This window comes from Dysidea avara, chromosome 14 (assembly GCF_963678975.1).
Source record: "Dysidea avara chromosome 14, odDysAvar1.4, whole genome shotgun sequence".
NCBI lineage: Eukaryota > Metazoa > Porifera > Demospongiae > Dictyoceratida > Dysideidae > Dysidea > Dysidea avara.
The window spans coordinates 8,619,217-8,643,027 of NC_089285.1; the positions used below are offsets into that span (position 1 = coordinate 8,619,217).

At 38.2% G+C, this 23,811-nt stretch overlaps 2 protein-coding genes across 3 annotated transcripts; one reads left to right on the forward strand and one right to left on the reverse strand.

Annotated features, from left to right (window-relative positions):
* The first annotated feature begins 9,844 nt into the window (after nucleotides 1-9,844).
* LOC136244038 (zinc finger and SCAN domain-containing protein 29-like) lies at nucleotides 9,845-10,351 on the forward strand. Its single transcript, XM_066035564.1, has 3 exons — nucleotides 9,845-10,057; nucleotides 10,106-10,253; nucleotides 10,308-10,351. The coding sequence occupies exons 1-3, from the start codon at nucleotides 9,845-9,847 to the stop codon at nucleotides 10,349-10,351; spliced, it is 405 nt and encodes a 134-aa protein (XP_065891636.1).
* Nucleotides 10,352-18,077: 7,726 nt separating this feature from the next.
* LOC136244615 (uncharacterized) lies at nucleotides 18,078-22,506 on the reverse strand. Of its 2 annotated transcripts, none has more exons than XM_066036172.1 (20): nucleotides 22,217-22,506; nucleotides 21,989-22,150; nucleotides 21,782-21,923; nucleotides 21,458-21,561; nucleotides 21,265-21,396; nucleotides 20,795-21,167; nucleotides 20,520-20,746; nucleotides 20,371-20,458; nucleotides 20,136-20,246; nucleotides 19,912-20,073; nucleotides 19,712-19,860; nucleotides 19,559-19,654; nucleotides 19,314-19,430; nucleotides 19,135-19,260; nucleotides 18,967-19,035; nucleotides 18,829-18,914; nucleotides 18,616-18,742; nucleotides 18,459-18,567; nucleotides 18,309-18,382; nucleotides 18,078-18,259 (listed from the first exon to the last, which is right to left on the reverse strand). In XM_066036172.1, exons 1-20 carry the CDS (start codon nucleotides 22,424-22,426, stop codon nucleotides 18,125-18,127), a joined length of 2,799 nt encoding a protein of 932 aa, XP_065892244.1. In that variant the 5' UTR covers nucleotides 22,427-22,506; the 3' UTR covers nucleotides 18,078-18,124. The 2 variants fall into 2 exon arrangements, with proteins under 2 accessions (XP_065892244.1, XP_065892243.1); XM_066036171.1 differs by having other exon boundaries at nucleotides 19,314-19,436.
* Between the last annotated feature and the right edge of the window lie 1,305 nt (nucleotides 22,507-23,811).

Below are 23,811 nucleotides of genomic sequence, written 5' to 3' on the forward strand. Positions count from 1 at the left end.
AAAAGTACAAGTTAATGGCAGCAGTTAGTGAGGTGGCTACTTCAGCACGACCTGGGTATGAGTACAAGGCTATACTGTCAATAAGTGGAAAATGGCTACATTGCACTGATCTTTCTACCAGTATAGAGAATTGGCCACATGGTTCAAAGGGTGTGTATTTGTTATTTTATCATGCTGTATCTACTGTACCACCTCCAAAAGATGCAGTCGGCCATAGTAAAAAGCATGTAAACGCTCCAGAATCTGTGAAGCCACCTAAATCTATCAAGCCACATGTAAAGCCTACAATGATAGATTTGAAAGCAGCAAATAGCACCACTGGAATAATAGTGCAAGTCTTGAATCCAGTTCTTCTATAGCAGGTGCAGCAACCAAAACTACAGATTCTGCACTTGTAAAGAATACTACTGAGTTCAAAACCTCTAGAGTAGGCACAGCAAACAAAGCTACATATTCTACTGTTAAGAACACCAAAGGACATGCCGGATCCAAAATCTCAGGACCAGGACCATCCAGAGCAGGTGCAACTGCCAGATCATTTAAAAGCTGTGTGCCTTTCAAAAATTCAGATGGTGTATCATGTTATGCCAACTCTGTATTACAGTCCCTCCTACAGCACAGTGCTCTTAGAAGTACATTCATTGCCAGTAGATACAGAGCTCTACAAGATTTATCCAACTCATACAGTTATCCATCAAGAACAGAAGTACTTCCTAGTAGACAAGTACGCCGAATGCTAGGAGCGCCATTTTCTGTGCAAAGACAGCAAGATGCATCAGAATTTTTGATTAACATGTCTATGTATTGTAGAACAATAGAAAACTGCTTGAATCTGGTAATAAGAACTAGTAGACGATGTACCAATTGTCCATATACTTCATCCAGTAGTCAAAATGATGTGTCACTGCTTCTTACTATTCCTGAGGGGTCATCAACTAATGTTACATTGAGCAGTATGTTTGCAAGGATGCAAAGCTGTACCACTTGTAATGATGAAGGTGCTGCATTAGAATCTAGGCAACAACTGATACAAGCTAGTGACCTTATTGTAGTGCAACTTAAACTGTACATCTACAGAGGAGGTGTTGTACACAAAATGAAAGTATCAGTTGATGATGTAACGCATTTTACACTGATGGTGGAGGGTACACGGTACAGAGTAAAAAATGTTATTTGCCATCATGGACCTAGTGCTACCTCAGGGCACTACACTTCCTATCATAAACAAGAGAGAGGCTGGATATTAGCTAATGACTCCCAATTGACTATGGTTGATTCACCAGATACTGACAAAGACGTTTACATTTTGTTCTTTGCAAAAGATTGAGTGAATGTTAGACAATAAATTAAATTTTGAAACTTTATTGTTTACTGTATATTAATAGGTCTTAGCTAATGACTTACAGTTGACTAGAGTTGATTCAGTAATGAGATTATATTCACATGATAAAAATTAATGTTGTATACGATTTTCTTTGTACACTCGTAATATTGCCTATCATTTCATCTACACGATATGTCATTGGTCACCATTATGATGTAGGAAGTTAATGTGCTTACTACAATAACACAGTGGTACATAGGACAACATATTCACTGGTAGGACTAGAGAAACAGGAGGAGATTGTGCTTATTGGTACTGCCTATCTTATCGATGTAATTGCAGATGAGTACTTACATTGACAATCATAGTGATATTCCAGTGATATGCTAATGATTACATCAAAACTGACAACAAAAGGTGCACATCACCACTGTGTTTTTTTGTTAACTGCACATAATATAACTTCTAGCACCAATGGCATCACACAACATGAAGATCACCAGCATCGAACCAACACCAACTAGCCACAATTTCTTATAATAATTATACAACCAAAAGGTCAGAACGACTTTTATTCCCAACATGTAAATATTCTAAATTAAATCACATGTTAAAAGCTGAACTCCAGCAAAATGCAGTGTATGGATACATCATACAGTTATTGTGATAGCTCTCATGCCCCAGACAAGATTTTTTAAGGCCTTAAAATTGGTGCTGAAATATAAACAATGTAATTACCATTATAATACAACTTCCTAAAAAAGATTTTGAAAACTTAATTACTGAACAGGGAGGGCCATCCCCTATAGAGTTGCCTAGGGTAACACAGTGAATTCAAAATTCTAACTGTTTCAGGCATGCATGACACTAAGACATGTTTAGTCACAAAAATGTCTCCCCTCTGTGTTCAATTGTAAGGAAAATTTTAGTCCACACTAAGTTTCTTTTATCATAGATGGTGAACATTCCTAAGCCCACCTAAGTGTCTGATTAAAACAATAATCTGATAGTACCTTCAGATCTCATGTCATGGCTTTCTGCCACTGCTGTGGTCACCACTAGATGACCTCGAGTAGTAGTATCCTCTGCACAATATATAGCACAATATTACTTGTTCTTTTAAGGCTGAATAATTCGTACCTGTAAGGGTGGCGATGGCGTGGCTGTGAATCACTCTGAGCGGTGCTACTCTCCCCACCACTTCATCTAATTTGCCCAATAACTGGGCAAACTGTTCAGGGGTAAATGTAACAAATGCTGCCGTTGGAGTTGGTGGGGAGATAGGGCCACTGGCAGCATTGGTGGTCACACCAACCCCACTGGCTTTTCTGGACGAAGTGGTGGCACTAGTACTACCTTCACTAGCACTGCTCTCTACGCCGGATGATGTCGTACTTCTTCTATGGCAGCAGAAGCACCATAGAATAAAACCACACGCTAATAACAAAATGGCCGCCAAGACTGCAACCATCACTGCAAACTCCAATCCGTTTGCAAACATTTTGGAAATGGTAGTTTTTGTCAAGCCTCATGCATTTATAGAGGCGCCTATTCGTGACCTAGAGTGGTGCTACTGACAAGTACAATAATAAATTGCTGTGCCTAGAGTCACGCACCGTGAATGGCTGGTCTCGCGTGCCAGACAGTTTGTGTAAAGGCAGCAAATAAACCGCCTCACACAAACCTTTGCCCTACACAATTTCACCATTATGAAAGTAAGTTGTTGTTGAGTTTGAGGCGAGCTAGGGTTGGCAAAAATCTAAAACAGAAACTCGGTGCGCAACACCCGTGAGTATATTGACAGGAAGAACGAAAACGCAATATTCGCACCTCCGTAACTCTGTGCTTCCTTGATAAAACAAGACAATTTTTGCCGTGGACACTCCCTGCAACTTCAGCATTCCACATTCCAACTTTGAGCGAAATCGCTTCAAGCGTTCCCGAGATATGCGACTTCATAAATTGGCTTAGTTTCTTCGTTTTTTTTTCTCATTTTTCTTCTTCTTTTCGCACACTTACAAAAACTGATATAAAACGCAAATGCCATATCCCATCGCCTTGAAATTTGGCACACAGAAGGGGCATCTCGGTACCAACTCTGGCTGGAATGCGATAAACAGGCAAAGAGTTATTAGCGATTATTATGAAAAATAATACCAATATGTTGTCACGCCTACAGGGTAAACCGCGTATGGGAAGAAGCTGGAAATCAGTGGGTGAATAGGTTAACTATTGAACCTCAAACCTTTTGTGGTTTGAAAGAAATCGAGCTAATACCAGGAAGACACAACGAAAAAGCCAACAGTGTGTAACAATTACGCAATCAAGATTAACTAATTTAAAAAACACTACTTTCCACGCCCACCAGAAAAACCGCTTGGGGTAATGCTTTGAAATTCGCTGTACAGATGGAGTAATCATCTTAGAAAGGATCTTCAATGGTGTAGAAGAATCAGACTTGAAGCCACGGAGTTATAACACGAAATCAAACTTGGTGTAGCAAGTGTGAGATCGAGATACTCTAATAGAGCAGTCACCCTAATAGAGCAGTCACCCTGAAAAGAATTCAAAAGATCAGCTAGAAACTAGTAACCTGTATAGAGATTAGCTACAAACAATTCACCTTGCAGAGAGATCAGCTAGAGCCTAGAAGAAGCTACCTTGTAGGGAATTCGAATACGTAGTTCAGCTAGAATAAGTCACCTTGTAGAGAGTTCAGCTACAAAGAATCCACCATGTAGAGAGTTCAGCTACAAACAAATCAGAAGACCTGTACATAGTTCAGCTACAAACAAATTATCCTGTAGAAAGGTCAGCTAGAAGAAGTCACCTTGTAGAGAGTTTAGCTACTAACTAGTGACCCTGTAGAGACATCAACTAGAAGAAGTTACCTGTAGAGAGTTCAGCTACAAACAAATCATCCTGTAGAGAGATCAGCTAGGAGTTACCTTGTAGATTGTTCAGCTACTAACAATTCATCCTGTAGAGAGGGCAGCAAGAAGAAGTCACTTTGTAGAGTGTTCAGTTACAAAGACACCACCATGGAGAGTTCTGTAATAAATATATGTATTATATATATAATTTGTACTTTTACTGATAAAATCAGAAATATTTAAAGTACATCTGCTTCATCTTTTCTTCTTCCTGTGGTAAAGAAAAATAAGACAGGTTAAAAAAGTCCCAAAGCCAGCCGTAGGCCGGCTTTGTGGCATACAAATACAAAAAGAAATGAAATCTAATCCAAAACAGCCAAGCTGTAAAAAAAACAGTGCGGCTCTCAAAAAGGCTATGGTGAAAAAAGATGTGAAATCCAAGGTGGCGGCCAAGAAATGGCTGTGATGGTAGGTTAATGGTAAAAATTTTAATAACGGCAATTTAGGTGAATTTTTTGCCAAGACCAAGTGGCACAAAAATTCACCTGAATTGTCGTTATTAAAATTTTTACCATTAACCTACCATCACAGCCATTTCTTGGCCGCCACCTTGGATTTCACATCTTTTCTCACCATAGCCTTTTTGAGGGCCACACTGTTTTTTACAGCTTGGCTGTTTTGGATTAGATTGATTTTACATTACAACAATTATTGTGATTGAATATGTATTATTATGAGGGCACTACCAGCTCACCTATAAGAGCATTTCAAGAGAAAGTACAGTCAATGTGTGGTGTATGCTTGTGAACATATGCAAGCATGTATAGTGTTGCATATTTAGTGTTTGTCTTGTTTAATGTAAGTGTTTGCCTGTAGCAATATTTAGTTATTTATTGATTAATGTTTTACAGCACAGGTGCTGAAAGTCTGTAGGACACCTGGTCCTACAGCCTGCTCAAAGACTTTAGCTACTTAAGGTGTGTTTGAAAAGTTGGAGAAAGGAGAAAAAATCCATGAGCTGGACCTACAGTAAATAAAAATAACAGTTAATGTTTGTGATCTCTTTCAAAATCCTCACTAAAGCATCTTGCATGTGCTGCAAGTGGCAAACCAAGTTGGTAAGTTGAGTGTGGTGCTTTGGAAGCATGCGACACACTTCTTGAATACCACTTTTTGTTACTGATCCAAATACCACAATCTGATGGGTTGACGTCAATATGGTGCAATCTCTCATAGAAACAGGGGCGGATCTAGGATTTCTAAAAGGGGGGGGGGCTGGCTATCTCTTGAGTGGAGGTGTCATGCTGGCACTGGGGGTTTTTGGAAAGGGGGGGCTGGCTATCCCTTGGGTGGAGGTGTCATGCTGGTACTGGGGGCCCCTGGCATGCCCCCCCCCCCCCAGAAAATTTTGAAATATAGATGCTAAAATACTGCAATTTGGAGACATTTCCACATAAAATGCATATTTCTTCCTGTAGATATTTTATGTGCTGCCTTTAGATATACATGGCAGAGTAGCATTTGCTAATGGAAAGGTTGGGTAGGTTCAAACAAACCAAGCACGTGATACACCCTCTCACAATTGCCTGCATGATAGAACAATAATGTTGAAACTGGAAAATTTTGAAATTTGAATGATACGAGATTGAATCTGAGAGAATTTTCAATGAAAATTGTGTACCTGAATTAAGTATACCGGTACCGGTAATAAATACATAAGTAGATGAACAAGCCTTTTAAACAGACCAATGTGCTTCATTGTATGTATAAGCGCAGGCAGATTTGTATTATTACAATCATATTGATCAAGTAAAGCCTATTGATCAAGTAAGGCACACATTTTCCAGAGCAACTTACTGGAAAATGTGTGCCTTTGTGATTTTTTAAGCTTATTATGACTTGGTTCAAATACTATCCTTTGTTGAAAAAAAAGCGCAAGGCCTTACTTACTTGATCATCACAAATACAACATAGACCAGGAGGCGGAGAAGTATTATTATGCAATACTCCTTCTGTTCAAGCCTTGGCAAAATAGAGAAACTTTGATTGGTAGCAGCAACAGTTTCTAAAGTTAGTTTGAAAATTGTGGAGAGTAGTTACTGGATGCTGTAAACTATCACAATCGACTACAGCAGATGCAGAAATGAAATGAAATTGTCAGGGAACAGATTGACAAGCGATGAACTGAAATGGAACAGGAGGACGGCACTACAGATGTTCACGCACCTGATCCACTACTGTATGCATATACTGAAGCCCAGGATACGATGGTTGAGTTTGAGGAAGTACAGTACAGTACGTACGTATGACAAGTACACAAAAAAATTGGAATTTTCAACTAGAGTAGGAACCACAGCACATTGATAAAAAGTACTGAAACAAGCTAGGGTAATGTGCAATATTAAATCACAGTAAAACAATAAGTGTTATATCCCTACTGTGAATGTTTAAAGTTATGTGCCTGCTGTGCAATTTTTTACTGTGATTTAATATCGTGCACTACACCAGCTTGTTTCAGTACTTTTTAGCGATGTACTATGATCCCTACTCTAGTTGAAAATTCCAAATTTTTTGTGTACTTGTTTGTTAACTTTTTTGTAAATAATTATTATAACTAGTGAACCCACGCATACCGCATCTAAAATGGCATCACACACCACAGCTACATCAATCATCGTCTGAAAAGTGAAGCATCCATTACACCTCGTTGTCAGCTATATTCAACCCGTTACACAGCATTATGAATCTTAAAAGCAGCTCTGCAATGGAATAGCCACAATGAAAAATACAGACAGTTTCCATTTCGAAGGGAAGCCATCACGTGCTACCACCAAATCGACACTTCGCTGTCGGCAAAGATGAAAGGGACACAATCGAGGACACCGGTAAGTCCATGAAGATTCAGTGTATTTGTATTGGTACTGGGGACATTAGCTTTATAAGTTTACCAATGTACACAGTGTATGTGGGTTGCCGCTTGTTATTTGTATGGTAGTGTTGTGAACTGGTATGGGACATTAGCTTTACAAGTTGACCAATGTACACTGTGCATGTGGGTTGCCACTTGTTATTTGTATAGTAGTGTTGTGAGCTGGTATGGAAAAACTGGTTATTAACTGGTATTGTCTTTTACCCACCCACTTGGTGAACTTCTGCTGACAAGTGATAACATCATAATCCACTACTGACATTTCACCCAGCCCAGCTCTGCTCTCCAGAAAGCCCAGGAATGAGTTTGAGGCTCTGTTTTCTGAATTTCCAGTAGTACAACCTTGTACCAAGGAGCAGCGTGTCAAACACAATGTGACAAATCATATCACTACCACTGGACCACCTGTTTCAGCACGATTTTGCAGACTACCACCAGAACGTCTCAAACCAGCCAGACAAAAGAAGACCCCTTACCGGAGACCATGTGGAGATTACAGAGCTATCATGTGGTAGTGATAGCTCTGTACTAACTTTAAACAGATGTAGGACCAGGTGTGCTATCATTTGATAGTATAGTATCTGAATTATACTACATTTTGATTGTGTTGTTTCCCACAATGCCTTGATATCCTCTAGGGGTCTTTGAGTTCTAGTGGAATGTTCAAAATACATCCAATGGGAGTATCCAAGGTGCTCTCAATGGTGGACAACATTGTGATGGCTTTCCCTGTCTATTTGGACTGTCCTAAAAAAATTAGCTAAATCATCATCTTGATTTGAGGACCCTGGCAGATCCTTTAAACATAAAGTGTATAGTGGCCTCAAACGGCGTTGGTGGAATCCTTGACTTCGGGAGTGACTTGAGACAAATTTATGACTCAAGTCACTCCTGAAGTCAAGTAATTGTATCAAGTGATGAGCAAAGAAGTGCTACTGGATTTGACTATAACTATCACATTGCATCCTTCAGGGGAGGGACTACATTTCATTTCACTTACGTATGTGAAAGACAGCAGCCTTTAACGAAAGTCTACTTAGTTGTTGTACACACACGCACCCTTATGCCACCCACTGAGTTTGATAGCAGCAGTACCAATTCAGAAACCCAACAATCAAGTTGGGCACTTCAGGATGGCTCTCAATCTACTAACAGCACCCAATTTGGTGGAGCTGTACAAAATCATTTCTGATGAGATGATAACTTGTGACAACAATGATTGTATCATTGAGTAGTTTCGTTAGAAGTGTCTGAAGTGTTTGAGATTTCATTCCCAAGGAGAAATGGTACTGTCCAGCTTGTAGGACATTGCCAAAAATTTTTAGCAAATCTAGACAAAAAGAAAATCAAAGATATAAAATAATCACATGTGTCTGCACATTCAATGAAATGATTCATCTAATAGTTAATTGCTAAGTCACTAGAAAATAGTAGTACATGTACAACAAAGTGTGAAGTATGTATTACTTTATAGTGTTGTACATATACTACTATTTTCTAGTGACTTAGCAACAATGCATTCTTCATGGACTTACCATTGTCCTCCTTTGTGTCCCATTCATTTTTGCTGACAGCGAAAGGTGTCAATTTGGTGGTAGCACGTGATGGCTTCCCTACGTAATGGAAATCGTCCGTATTTTTCATAGTGGCTGTTTTGATATCAGAGGTGCTTTTCAAACAGTCGTACTACTGTGTAACGGATTGAACCATAGATTATCGAAGAGGGGATAGAAAAGCTATCACATGACTCATTAAAATTTGTTTTAACAATCTTCCCTACGTGATTCTTTATCACTATCTAGTGGAACAAAATGGTTTATGGTACTCTATGGTAATACTCACTTGTGTATCTAGGTGTTCCATCTACTATCTGCTGCATGGTCAGGTTTTATTTTCCTGCACACTCCTCACCTACACCGGCCCACGAGCTTGTGGTATACCCTACCAACGACAGGAATTAAATTAGATAATTCTTGACAGATGTAACCATTCACTGATGAATGCCATACACCCCGAAACATATTAAAACTTCGACAAAAGAGTCCTTTGGTCGTTATGACTGAAAGCGGCAAAATATGTTCAACTTCAAAACGATTCATGCTCTTTGAAGTGCGAATTTGTGGCACGGCTTACTCCACCATAACAATGATTAGGCAGTTCTACAAGTCGCCTTGTGCTACTGTACACCCCGAAGAAAGCAACTTTTCTCTACAAGTGTTATAAGAGAGTTTTAAAAAGGTGTAAATGGAACTGTAGGTGAGGAGTGCACACGTAAAAATTAGTTTTCTATCCCCTCTATGGTTGAACATAGCCGACTGCGAAGTGTAATGGATACTTCACTTTTCAGACGATAACTGATATAGCTGGGGCGCGTGGTGCCATTTCAGATGCGGTATGCATGGGTTCACCAGTCATAACCAAATTATTTACAAAAAAGTCAACAAACAAGTACACGATTTTGCACAGTAGGGATATAACACTTCTTATTGTTTTACGGTGATTTAATATAATGGACTACACCAACTTGTTTCAGTACTTTTTATCGATGTGCTATGGTCCCTACTCTAGTTGAAAATTCCAAATTATTTTGTGTACTTGATGTAATTGTTATCAATCCAGCTTGAGGCCAATCCACTTTGCAAGGTGAATCACTGCATATTCACTTTCTGATTAACGGCGCTCCATACCATGTGATCTTGGAATGTTGATTCGCGCAACATGTGTGTTATGGAGGCAGGTTGGAGCGTGGATGCTACACGAGCCCTAATGGCTATCTGGAGAGAACAAAACGTACGAGAAAACCTTGATGGGGTTAGCAGGGACAAAACAATCTTCAAGAAAATAGCGGGAACTACGAAAGAGAGGGGATACGACTTTGATTACAAGCAGTGCCACACGAAGGTGAAGAACCTAAAGGCTAAGTACAACAAAGTAAAAGACCCAGAGCTAACTCAGTATAATGAAGTGTATTTCTCCTAGGTTAAGGATAATAATCGCAGGAAGGACAACAATAGGAAAACATTCCCACTCTTTGAGGAGCTAGATGCTATACTAGCTGTACGGGCAACATCTAACTCCACTGTAATAATAGAAAACACCTCAGGAAGCAGTGTTAGAGATCAAGAAGGTATGCCCTGTATTAAAACCACACCCAAGCATATCATATCTTCCGCGTGTACAGAACATTCTCCACTACCATCCTGGCTCTGCTTTGACGATAGTTGAAGTGCCGTTCAGCTGATGTTAAATGACCGGTATCAGGGTAAGGCTTCATCGTCCAAGGCTTTAAAGGATAGGCAGGGTCACCTAGAATAAGCAGTGGTACATTTGCACCGTTAATGGTTCTTAATTGTCCAGTTGGGGAGAAGGGTACCAGAGGATGCTTTATTATATTAATGTTGAATTTGCAAGCACCCTTGCATCATGCACTTTTCCTGGCCAACAAATATTTACATCTATGAATCAACCTTGCATCAGAATAGAATAGAAACCCTTGCCGTTGTAATAATCAGATGGGCACTCATTTGGCTTTTGTACGTTTTCATGCCACCATTCATCTCCAAATGCTCCAGCTTTACCTGCCTCCCAGTACACATGTGAATGTAGCTTACACCACACACTACGATCCAGAGAACCTTTACTCCAGGAAGCTACTAAATACATCGGATGGCTGCAGGTTCGAGGCTACCTAGGTCCAGTCATGGATTTTTTCTCCTTTCTCCAACTTTTCAAACACACCTTAAGTAGTTAAAGTCTAAGTAGCTAAAGTCTTTGAGCAGGCTGTAGGACCAGGTGTCCTACAGACCTTCAGCACTTGTGCTGTAAAGCATTAATAAATAAATAAAATAAAAATAAATAAAAACATCCTAATGTGTGTTGTATCTGAGGTAAATATACATTAATTCATATTTAATGCATAGCAATACGTACATGTATAATTTATTTTACAAAATTAGGTTATGATACCAGTTATAGGTGTACAACATACAGTCTGTGAAGATTGAGCATGCCAATCTAAACAGCGTTTCACTTGCCTTCGAAGCATCTTTCTTCTCCGTTGACGACACTTTCGCTGAGCACGCAATCTTCGTTCCGCAGCTTTCAATCGTCATTGGCAATTAAGGGATTATTGTTTTCTCAGTTGAATCAGTGTCCAGACGAAGAGAACAGCAGTAGCAGTTTAAAAATGAACAGGAGCCATTATTAATACTATTGCATAAGAAAATGTGATCAAACGTGATGCAGCACTTTTAGGTGCAATTCATTTAAGGAATAGTGTAGTGTGAAAAGGATTAAAGTGGATTCAATCCACTTATGTTGAAGCCATATGCAATTATGTATTCAATGTGCATTAGGTGTGAAAAGGCCTTAACTACATGTAGATTATCACCATCAAAAGTCATCATTTCGGGTATCAGTTTTCCTTTGATCTACAGTTCCCTTGACTATTTCATTTGCAACTACTCCTGTTGTTAGTGCTGTTATAATAGAAATTCTTTGGCCTCGATGTAATACTCAATGACACACTGGACGTGAGCATAGCCTAGGCTTTGAAGGTGGTCTCTTCTATCACACCCAGTCTCATCTATCCACACAAACTTATCAGAACTAAGCATCAAATCTGCTGACATAAATGCAGCACGATATTCAATGGATCGTTGGTAAGCGATTTGCTGTATACTTTTCCGAGTGAAGCCATGTCCTACATAATGTTGATGGTTACATGCAACACTTGGTTAACTTTTTGGCACAACTCTCCTAAGTACAGGCAGGTATTATCCACTATTATTCCCATAATATACAGCTCCTGTTGACAATCAAAAAGTCATATGTTGGTATTTTTGGATTAACAGATCCTGTGGCTTCAAAAACTTGCATATTTTGTAGACAGTTCCTAGTTAAATATTCAAATTTTCTGCTACTTCAAATCTTTGCCAAGTTTTTCTCCATCAAAGATTACTAGAATAAGCAGCTTTGTGACCTGGTTCAAGTTGATGTTGCCATGATTTACTTTTGCAAAATCTGGTCACAAATAAATGGGAATGACTATTACCAGGACTGGACTGGATTCTGGACTGGACTGTGGTACATCTGTATGCATGCGCATGCATATGTATTGTTTATTGTCACAATTTACTCACTGACTATTGTATGTGTAGCTGCTGGTTGTTTTATTAATGATGGTGCCAGTTTTGTTTTGCACACTACAAGCAAGAGCTGCTACCATAGTTATAGTATTAGCTAGATGATGACAGCTTCTAGTATCTGACATTTGCTGACTAACTGAATGACTGCTTGCTATATAGTACTTTATTTAATTCTTTATTAGTACTTTATAACCACATACATGCATGAGTTTGTACAGAGCACAACGACACACATAATGGGATACTATAGGTCTTGTGCCTATATCTTAAAAAGGAGTAATTATAAGATTACACAATAGATACAATGTATATTATTACATATATCAGTGTGTAGTTTACAGAGAAATATATATCAACACAGAGTGCAGGGACAGAGGTAATGCAGTCAAAAAGGTCAAAGTTATGTGTAAAGTGATTCTAGGAGTATGATTTAAATCCGTTATAGTGTTAACAGATAGATAGGTTTTGAGTAATGGAAGTGCTTTACATAAGCAGCAGATCCTGATAAAGTGGAAGTGTCATTGCTTGTCAGTGGTGGAAGGGTTGCAATGTAGTTCAAAGCTACCTAATCTGGAAGGTGGTGAAATTTTTTAAAGGAGAGGAGCTTAAACAGACCAATTCACTTCATTGTATGCATAGGTGCAGGCAGATTTGGAAAAATTCCATAACAGAACCAACTACATGCTTCCAGTGAATGTTCTATTAGAGTAGTTAGCTGACTGCTCTATTAGAGTATCTCGATCTTGTAAACCTCCAATGCTGAGGTCCTTGTTGCATAAACTTTAGCATAAATCCACTGATAATACCTTGGAAAGATATTTATAAGGTGGTTTTATGAGTATTTGTATTATTAGTGATCATATAATTATGCTAAGACAAAATTTCATTATAATACTCAGCATATCGATCAACTAAAGCCTAAATATGAAGGGGGGGGGCTTTAGCCCCCAATGCCTCCCCCTGGATCCCCCTGACTGGGCTACAAATAATTGTAACATGGCTAGTACCTCCTTTTGGCCACACAGTCTGGCCACTAATTAGTTCAAAGACATCAACAAACAAAACCAAACACCAGACCAACACAGGAAGTCACAATACAAGACTAATACATTAAGGATTGACAAAGAGGTAAATCGCTTTGGAACGAATGAACACACAGCACTGCTGAATGGGAAGCAGTACAACTGCTGGGCTGAGTCAGTATCTGTATACCACATGCTTGTTGGCCAATAACTTGAGCTAACTAAGGCTATGATAGCGCTACACCACTCAATGACAATTTGTAATATTATGGTGGAAAACAATTGGCATGTTAATTACTTGAAGTTCTGTATAGTTCTCATGATCAACAATATACATCTTTTGATCCCAGATGCAAGTACATTAGTGTGACCCGCTGAGCGAAAACCCGACTAGTTTGTATTTTTCTTAACTTCCTTTTTATAACTTCTTCGTAGGGCTACACCGATACCACATTTTAGTAATATAGTAACACTGATAATGTCTTTAATGTATGGGATTTATATATGCAGAGTACTGTAGATACAAGTGAGCAGAAATGCAGTACACTGATAGGGTTTCCAACATAAAAATTCAAACTTGTTATTATAAAACAACAACACGCCGTGATTGTATATGAAAAGTACAAATTCACAAAAATCCAGAACCAAAACTGAAGCCACATTACGTAGCACCTAAAAACTTAATTTAACTAATGTGATGAAATATGGTCACGGCCATGTGGGATTAATGTGTTTATTAGCGCTGTTTCGAGAAAGTTTAATACAAAAGGTTAGTGATATGTGTCTAAATTGTATGATTATTGCCAAGATTATAACTGTGCTGTTAAAACTGGACTGCTAGTCATGGGTATGGCATTGTATGTCATTGTAAGTTCCATTTAAAGCACACTAAAACTTAGCGAACCATTCACCAGTCCAGCTTACCATTTCTTTACGAGTCTGGCATGAGAGATAATGAGCAATATTTTATGTAATTGAAATATTTGTGGACTTCTTTTTTGTTAATGCGGTTAAACGTTCCTTCATACCATATACATTCTACATCCTCCTCAAATCTGTGATTGATTTGAATGCCTTTTAGAAGTGAAGGCTTTTTATAAATAGTAAACAATTGTTGGTGAGCTGGTGCCTGATCCTTTCTTCTGACATGCACTGGTTTTGTATGAATGATGGTTGCCAACTCCTTTAATATTAATAGTTCAGATATTACTTTTGGTTTACCTTTTACTGACATGCTTAAATTTATTCCTTTCTGATTAAAGACCAGTGTACATAACAGCTTTTGCGTTTTTACCATTTCTTTAATTTCACTGTCCTGAACAGATTAAGTGAAGTGATATTAGCCACCAAGGCATCCAACTCGGCAACAGAAGTTATCAAGTGGTGAGATTTGAATGGCCTCAATTTCTCTCCTTTTCTTTCAATTTAACCTTTATTAATTCAATAGCTCTACTTCTTCGTTCCAACTTTCTTTCAAAGACTAAGGAAGTTTCTTTTCTGGTCTCCTGAGTACTGAGTTCACACTAGGGTCTGGATTGTGGTACTGCCCACCTGGTAGATATTCTTTCATATACAGTTGTAGTTTGGAGTGCATTGCTGTACTAATAGCGCTGACTAAAGGAAACAACAAAGATTCATCAGTTTCATGGTTGCAGTTATGCATGCACAAATTCACGGCAAATTCGATTCCAGACGATTAAGAGCCTTAATTAACTTTTGTTCCTTTAAAAACTCAGTCAAGGCTTTACAAAGAAAAAATAATCGTCCAGCATTACAAGATGTGACATAATAGCAACTGCCAATATGGCGTTCCAAGTGCAGACAAGTAGTACTCTTTTTTATCTCTGCTTGATTCCCTTGTTTTGTGCTCTAAAAAAACACGAATGCAGAAGTCCCACAACAATATTCTGGTGTACCCAAGTAGCCAAAGAGCTTTGTCAGCTCATGTACAAACATGTCAACATTATGATTTAAAGTGATATTGAGTGCACTTTCAGATTCTTCATCTTCAGATTCGGTACTTTCAGATGCACTACAAACACTAGACAATATGTCTTCTTGGTTTACATCACATAAGTACTCAGCAAGGGAAATTGTACTAATAAAATTGCTACTAGTCATCCTGTTACTGTTCAAGAAAACATGGTATTTGTTGTTGATTTAAGCCATTTGGATAAGCCTGAAGATATACGTGCTGACGATCTTAGTTCTTGGATTTGCAATGGAAAGAGGTGTTCAAATAACTTTGATGGAAGCCAAAGCATTCAGAAAAGCTAGTTAATAGGTCGATGGCCACTGATTCATCATCAGACAGTACAAAGGGCTTAACTATATGTGGTAATTCATTCAATGTAGATGGGTGTCAGTTGTCAGGTGATATTTTACAGAACATGTTTTGTAAGGCAGAAAGATTGTTACTTGCACCCAATTGCTTGCAAGATTTACAGCAAGTCGTATCAAACCCTAATTCACATAAGTGTTATCAAACTCACATCTAGTGACTACAAACAGACAACAGAAAACTTTGAACCACAGCAACTTTTTACAGAACGAGAGCCTGCAGGTATTGAAGTTCTCATTCATTTCTCCAGCACAAAACGTATATTCATACAAGTTCTGTTAACAGACGCTAAAACTAGGAGGACACTTCGACAAGTAAAACAAACTAACCTTTGTGCATTGATAAATACTAAAGGTTCTTTCAATTTTTGTATTGTCAGGAAGCCTGATTGATATCACAATAGAATGTGGAAGGCTGTGATGGGTGGTAAACTTTGGTCTCAAATGATTTCTCGAATCAGTAAGTTTCTAATTAACTAGTGCAGAATTAATGATGAGCATAAAAAGACATATGAAAGAGGACGTGTTCTCTTAGGGCTATCTTTCTAGCATCTTCATCCTTAAAAGATTATTGTAACAAAACCTTGTCTGTCAATGGCAAGTCATTCTTCATATTCAGCATCTTGCTGGGCTGATATAAGCGAACTCTTGTAAGTCTACATCAACCTAATCAACTTGAATGCTATTATCAGTAACCTGGCAGTAATCGTTACATGAATCATCACTTGGGTTGTCCTCGAGACGTCAATTGGCACAAAATTCACCTGAATTGTTGTTATTAAAATTTTTACCATTAACCTACCATCACAGCCATTTCTTGGCCGCTACCTTGGATTTCACATCTTTTTTCACCATAGCCTTTTTGAGGGCAGCACCCTTTTTTTACAGCTTGGCTGTTTTGGATTAGATTTCGCTTCTATTTACACAGAAAGGTTTCTTTGTAGCTGAACTCTCTACAAGGTAACTTCTTCAAGCTGATGTCTTTACAGAGTCACTAGTTTGTAGCTGAATTCTATACATGGTGGTTACTTTGTAACTGAATTCTCTACAAGGTAACTACTTCTAGCTGATCTTTCTACAGGGTGATTTGTTTGTAGCTGAATTCTGTACAGATGATTTGTTTGCAGCTTAGTTCTTTACAGAATGATTTCTTTGTAGCTGAACTCTGACATTATGTATATAGTTGATGTTTTGTCTGGTGACAACATAATATTGTGGAAAGGAAGACTTCCAGAGAGCCGGTATGATGGAAACCGGTTAATTTTTTTGATGTCCCGCAGCAGTGTATCCTGCAGTACTGCCATATGTAAAGCATTGTGTGTAACACTTCCAGGTCGCAGCCATTTCTTAGTGTGCTCCTCTCCTGGAGACAGTATTGGATGCACATAAATTTCGAAACAACGCACAAGGGTTATTGGATATATGGTGTACAATAGATTTCCATTTCTCCACGGGTAGTTGGGCATCGCCATTACATGCTTGCGACAGGTGGTTAGAAATAGACTGGATCCATGGGAAGAACTGACCACGATGCTGTCTTGCCCTTCTCACCTAAGTTTTTTTGTGACACTTTTAGCCATCATATTAATGGTCAATATGTGGGCAATCTGTTTTCATCAAATTTAATATGCTACACCAGTGGCTAGTTCAGTAGCTATGGTAAAAGAAGGATTGCAATGGTGCCTTGATATGATGATGGTACAGTATAGCATGTCAATATCTCTACTATTGCTAAATATTGGATCTGTCAACGCACCGATGGTCCGGGCAAAAACGGTCCGGCCGGACCATTTATGCTGTCATAAATGGTCCGGCCGGACCATTTGTGCATGCATAACTGGTCCCCCCGGACCATACATGTCTGTGCAAAAATGGTCCGGCCTGAACATAAATGGTCCGCCTCCAGTCTTTCATTAGCCGGCCATAACGGCACTCCCTACCTCAAGTATTCCGCCACTGTGCCACCAGGGATCCCTCTGCCACCGTAACTAAGCGTCCACAAACGCATGCCTGATGCCGTGGCTTTGCTACAAGAAAGCTATATCAATACCAGTACCTGGACTGAGCATAATATAGCCGACCCTATAGTAGAACGTCTCTTTGCTAGCATAAACAACTATGGTGTACTATACTGTAGTTTCTATTCCAGAACAATTCGTGATTAGAATAATTACACTGTTAATTCGAGTGGATGACTCCTGTGCCAACTTGCATGAAGATCATACAAATCATAGCTACATGTATGAGATTCATACAAGTTGCCACAGGTGTTATCTACAGTGTATGAAGTTCATATTTTCGAATTAACATGCAGTGTAGCTATATTCTGGCACAGCTAATAATAATTAACTGTAGCTATGTTAGGTATAGTTACTCATATCTTGCTACGTAGCTAATTCTGTTACAATTTTCCACAGGTGAATTTTGCTATTAAAAAAGATTATAATGCTAAAGCACTGTAGCTATAAAGATACATGGCATGGTTGCAATTATTCAAAGTCATTAATCTGGTGAATGTCCTGGGAGCATTCGTGGCATGAAAAAGTTTTTACATTCTTGGCCTCTTCAGGCTTCAGGTTGGTACAGATGATGTGTGACCATTGCTTACATTTATCACATCGTACCTGTAAAAATACATTAAAATGTGCATATATTATTGTGTATTAGTCTTACCCAATCAACATATTGTGGATGACTTATACTTTGTTCCCCTGCACCACACATTATACACCTTTCGGTCATATCAACTATAGAATGTGTATATCAAATACCATAATGCAGGCACATTCGTTTGTAGCTAGAGGTCATTATGTACTATAGTACCTGAGTATGAAAGCAATGCAACACCTATATCAATCCGTGCTTGTGTAGTATTCATTCTGCACAGGCTATTTTCTTCAATGCTTCCTGATAGAAACAGCTGCTCAGCCATCTAACAAAAAACTATAATGCTATACTTATAATGATTGTATGATTATACCTTCATGCAGTATACACCACAGTTGGAGGTATCATACTGAATCTTTCTCTTCAGCTGCTTCAACTCAAACTTAGTGATGTCTAAATGGTCCTTTCCTAATATTTCACCCCTTCTCTTGAAGTAATTCCTGTATAAACAGGTGTTCAGCAATTGAAGTCACATTTTCAAGTAACGTGTATGCCAAAAAACTTATTTGCCATGTAACTAACTAACTTTACAGCAGCAAATGCACCACGGCTTGACCGTGAAGGTCCATAGGGATCAAGATAATAAAAGCTTTTCTGCTCCAAGTCCATAGCCTAAAAACATAATAGCGTAACAGATGACAATGTTACTGATGAGCAGACTTACAATGAGAATCCAATGGTTACTACCTTGGTTGTAGCATCCTCCAATGTACTTATACGTGCTCAATGATTCCTAGCAACCAAGGGAACAACTCTCATTGCAATAATTATACATAGCTTAATTACTTTGTTATTGTGTGCAAAATGTTACTAACCGTCATTGTAACTGTACCTTAGACAATAGGTGTGAATGCTTCCCAGCAGAGGTATGGCTGAGTATGCAAGATAGTGTCTGAGAAATCATGGCAAAAGTATTTCCTTGGATATTTGATAACAGTTCAAGGTATGTATGGATTATCTTTGGAATTTAATACATTTAAATAAGCACATACATGTCAGACATTAATGAACCTCATCATTTACATCTTGATTTGGTTTTAGGCTGTGGAAACTTCCGTGGTGAACTGCATTTCTACCTATCCTTGCTTTAACAACATGACATGGTTTTCCATTCCAAATCTTAGTAAGCTGTTTCTTGAGGAATAAAACACATGATAATATTTTGTGCATACATACATAACATATATTCATTATACATGTGCTCCATGTAGCATAATGTATAGCTGTATAACTACTGTATAGCATTGTTATTATACCTCTGCATTATTAGTGGATCCTGTATCCATCTCACAGTCATTCTTATGAATCTCCTTCACTGGATCACTCTTTACCTTCTTGCAAGCACTCTCATTCTGTACAATGTGCCACATGTAGCAGCACCATTATGCAGATGAATATGCCAAACTTACAGTTTTAAAAACATCTTTCAGCAATTTACGCTTCCTCTGTGGTTTCACAAGATCAGGACAATTCTTATCAGGACTAGAAAACTGCAGTAATCTTTTACATTTAGTAACTCCTTTAGGCGAATCAAAAATTGCATCTACAATTCTATTCTCTGTAATTTGTGATGAATCAAAATAATACAGAAATTTGTTGAAACACCTACCAGGTGATTTAGGTGTAGCACTAAGCTGTGTATCTCCTTTCTTAGTCCCACAAATTGGTGAAATTCGAGTGCCACTTGGAAGTAGTTCAGGAACAAACTCTTCCATACAAAGAGGTGTGCTAGCTTGAATTATACTGTTAACTTCCTGGCTATCCTGTACAACTAAATGAAATAAGTACGATGTGCACACCTTGAAGTATAATTCAATAAATATACACATATACCATCAGAGTGCTCCTTGCTTATTCCTTGGCTTAATGAAGGAAGTGGCACAGGTGAATTAGAATTTCTTGCAGTACTGTCAGATTCCATTTGTTGATCTTGCAGTCGGTTTACTACAAACAAATAACTTATAAATTTATCTATACACATAATTTATGCAGATACACACAATTATGCATACAGTATTAGTAAGACAGGGTGTACATCCTTAACTGAATGTATTATATAAATAAATACCTTCACAATCCTTAAATTTTTGATTTTTGCTTGATGAATCGGAATATGATGTACCAGAACTGGTAGATGCATCTACTGCAGTTGGACTCTAAACATAAACAGAAGAGGTAACCAAGGTAGAAGTAATGTCAAATATTCAGTTAACTTACTTTAGGAGGTATTGGCTGTATTGGAGACATATAAGGCTTGAGACGAGTGCCATGCACTCTTTCAATGACCTTTTCAGGATTTTCAACTCCTTTTAAACTGTAGAGACCTTTTCCTAGTGATTTTACAATTTCATAAGGACCAAGCCATCTGTAATCCAGTTTTCCTGCCTTCCTTTTCTTCCTTTTATTATCTCTAATAAGCATTTTGGCTTCTACAGCATAAGCTCCTACATAAAGAAATTGAACTGGCGTATCTTTAGATATATATTACATACCTGGCTTATAGTTTCTCTTATCATACTGTTCTTTTTGTCTTTGTTGTGCTTTCAGAATGTTAGCCTTTGCAGCATTAAGTGTTGCTTGCTTAGCATGATGAAGCTCATTAAGTAGAGAAGGATCTTCTGCTTTGCAAAAATCCGTTAACAATACATCAGGATCTTTCTTTTCGGTATTAATGTCAACCGGTAGCACTGGCTTTCGTGCAAACATGAGTTCAAATGGTGAGTATTGTGTAGATTCTTGTTTGGAGGTATTATAGCTATAAACACATGTATCCAAAAAGTCTTCCCATTGCTCTTTCTTATGATCAATAAATTTCACAGTCATGTTCTGTAGTGTCTGGTTAAATCGTTCAACCAAGCCATTGGCCTAAGGGAAATATATATACTTAATCGACAATCTGTATATGATATAATAACAATGTAGTTGTATAATTGCTACGGACACCAATGCAAGAAAATTATACCTGCGGATGATAAGCAGTTGTTAATCTGTGATCAATCTGGAGCAATGACATCATTCGTTTATCAAGGTGGTTGTTAAATTCTGTTCCCTGATCTGTTGTGATGACTCTAGGAATTCCCATCCTCATGAAAATCTATAATAAAACACAGATCTATAAATAGATATCATTTACATAAAGCTACGTATATAGATACCTTAAATAGAGAATTAGCTACTTGAAATGCACTTTTGTCCGGGGTAGCTATGGCCTCTTCCCACTTTGTGAAGTAGTTAATAACTGTTAAAATATAGCGATTTCCTGCAAAAAATGTGTGCAATTTTTACAGAATAAATAATAATAATTGATGCTGATTCATGCATGCACTGTGAAAAGTAAGTGCATGGTGATACCTGTGACAAGTGAATGCCAATAGCTATATTATATTTTAGTGATGGTCACTATATTAATATAATATGTTTGCCACAGATCTCACCATTAATCTTTACAGAGCCATTGCATGCTTTTACTGTATACATACCTGCTGGAGACTGATATGCAATTGGGCCAACAAAATCTACGCCTAGATGATACCAGGGAGCCTTGACTGGTACAGGATTCAGTGCAGGGGCAATAGTTTCTAGCTTTCTGTTCACATGCTGGCAAATATCACATCGTTGCACCTATGCATTCCATACAAGATATGGCATCACATTTGTATTACATGCTCATGCAGAGTGCATCTTACAATTTCTTTAGCATCCTTAGATACCCCTTTCCACATAAACCTCTCAGTAATTCTTGCCAGTGTCTTCCTGTATCCAAGATGGCCAGAGGTCTGATCTCCATGACAAGCTTGTACAATCCTAAGCTGTTCCTTTCTTTCTCTAATGTATCGAACTTGTTGCACCTGAACATGCAAATTAAGAAATGATATGGCTACATATACATGCATGTATGTGCACTATAGCCACACCTCATCCTTTCCTTTATGTTTTTTTCTAAACACCAATTCTCCATCAACCACACAAAAGTTTGCTGCCTTTCTTCTTACAATTCGCTTCTGATTTTGAGTAAGGCCTTCTCTATACTGCTTCCTTGTCACATAAACATAAACATCTTCTAGTGTGTCAGTTTCCAATTCGTCCTCGAAATGGTTATCCTCCTTATCAGTATTATGAGCCATCACTGGAAGCAAGCAACTTGCGCCACTTCAAGTTGCAGATTATTCACTCTAAACTTGATCTCTGAGCCTTTCGTGTTCGTTAGAGCTTGTATATAGTCCTGCTGTAGCTGCAGTATAGCCGCGGATCCTCAGTCAGTAAATTGAACGCCGGCACGCGACTGCGTCGTATCGAATCATGCTCCTTAGCCGGATATGCTGTATAAGCTAACTACCAGACTCCCTATACCAACAAGATACGGCCGCAACAACCAGTTATACAGTCTATACACTCCAACTCTGTCTGCTATTTGAGCTAACTAAGCAGTACTGAGATATCTATTGGATTTAGTTTATGTCAGTATGCTGAGAGATTTTGCGAGATTTCTTTGAAGGCACCGCTTCAAAGAGATGAGGCTAACCTATATTTGGTGTATATAGCTATTCTTGTCGACTGTACGGTGGCAAATAGTCGTTGCAGTTTAGTTTGGTAACCCGGACCATTTATGTTCGGGTAGGACCATTTATGTCGTCATAGATGGTCCGGCCGGACCATTTATGTCGAACATATTTGGTCCGGCCGGACCGTTTATGCACCCGGACCAAATATTTTGTTACAGATCATACGCAACAAACTTTTGACCATGGATAATAACAATTATTAACTTTGAAGTATTCTACCAATTTTAGCTATGTACAATGTATTTGCTATGTATTTATATTATCAACATATTATTCTATGCCTAATTTGTCAAAAAGTTTCATCATCAAAATTTGCACAATATATTTACTGTCCCTGTATAGATAGGTTGCCTTTTTAATATGTGGTCATTTACCATGACACTCTCCAACTTTGTAGGTCAAAAGTGTATTACAGCCTGTTGGTGTTCGGCTAGTTTTAGTGAGAGTTTTAGTGAGATAGTGCTAGTCAGCTACTAGTATGGCAAGTATGCTATATAGTGCAAAATTTGAGTTATAGCTTATCCATTGCATAAGACAAAAGGACGATTCCTACCACACGACTCATGAATCTTGGGTTTTAGGGGCGGTGCTTGCATGTCAACCAATTTAATGGTAGAAACACATGTTACACGGGATACATGCCCTAAAAAGGCAACCTGTCTATTCATCATTATTGATGTAATACGTACATCTTAAAATGTAGTAGTTTTTGACTTTTGTTTTTAAACTTATTAGCCATGTTTGCTACCTTGTTCATGAAATTATTCTTTAAAGAATTATATATATATATATGTTAATTTTTTTATTAGAAAACCAAGGCATGGCAGCTGTCGAATTATGTTTTGTGAAGTACGTAAGCTCTATGTATACATGTATATCTACATAAGGCCCTGCTATGATATTTATGTTTTAGTTTGATTTATGTATGGCACAATCGACATTAAGTT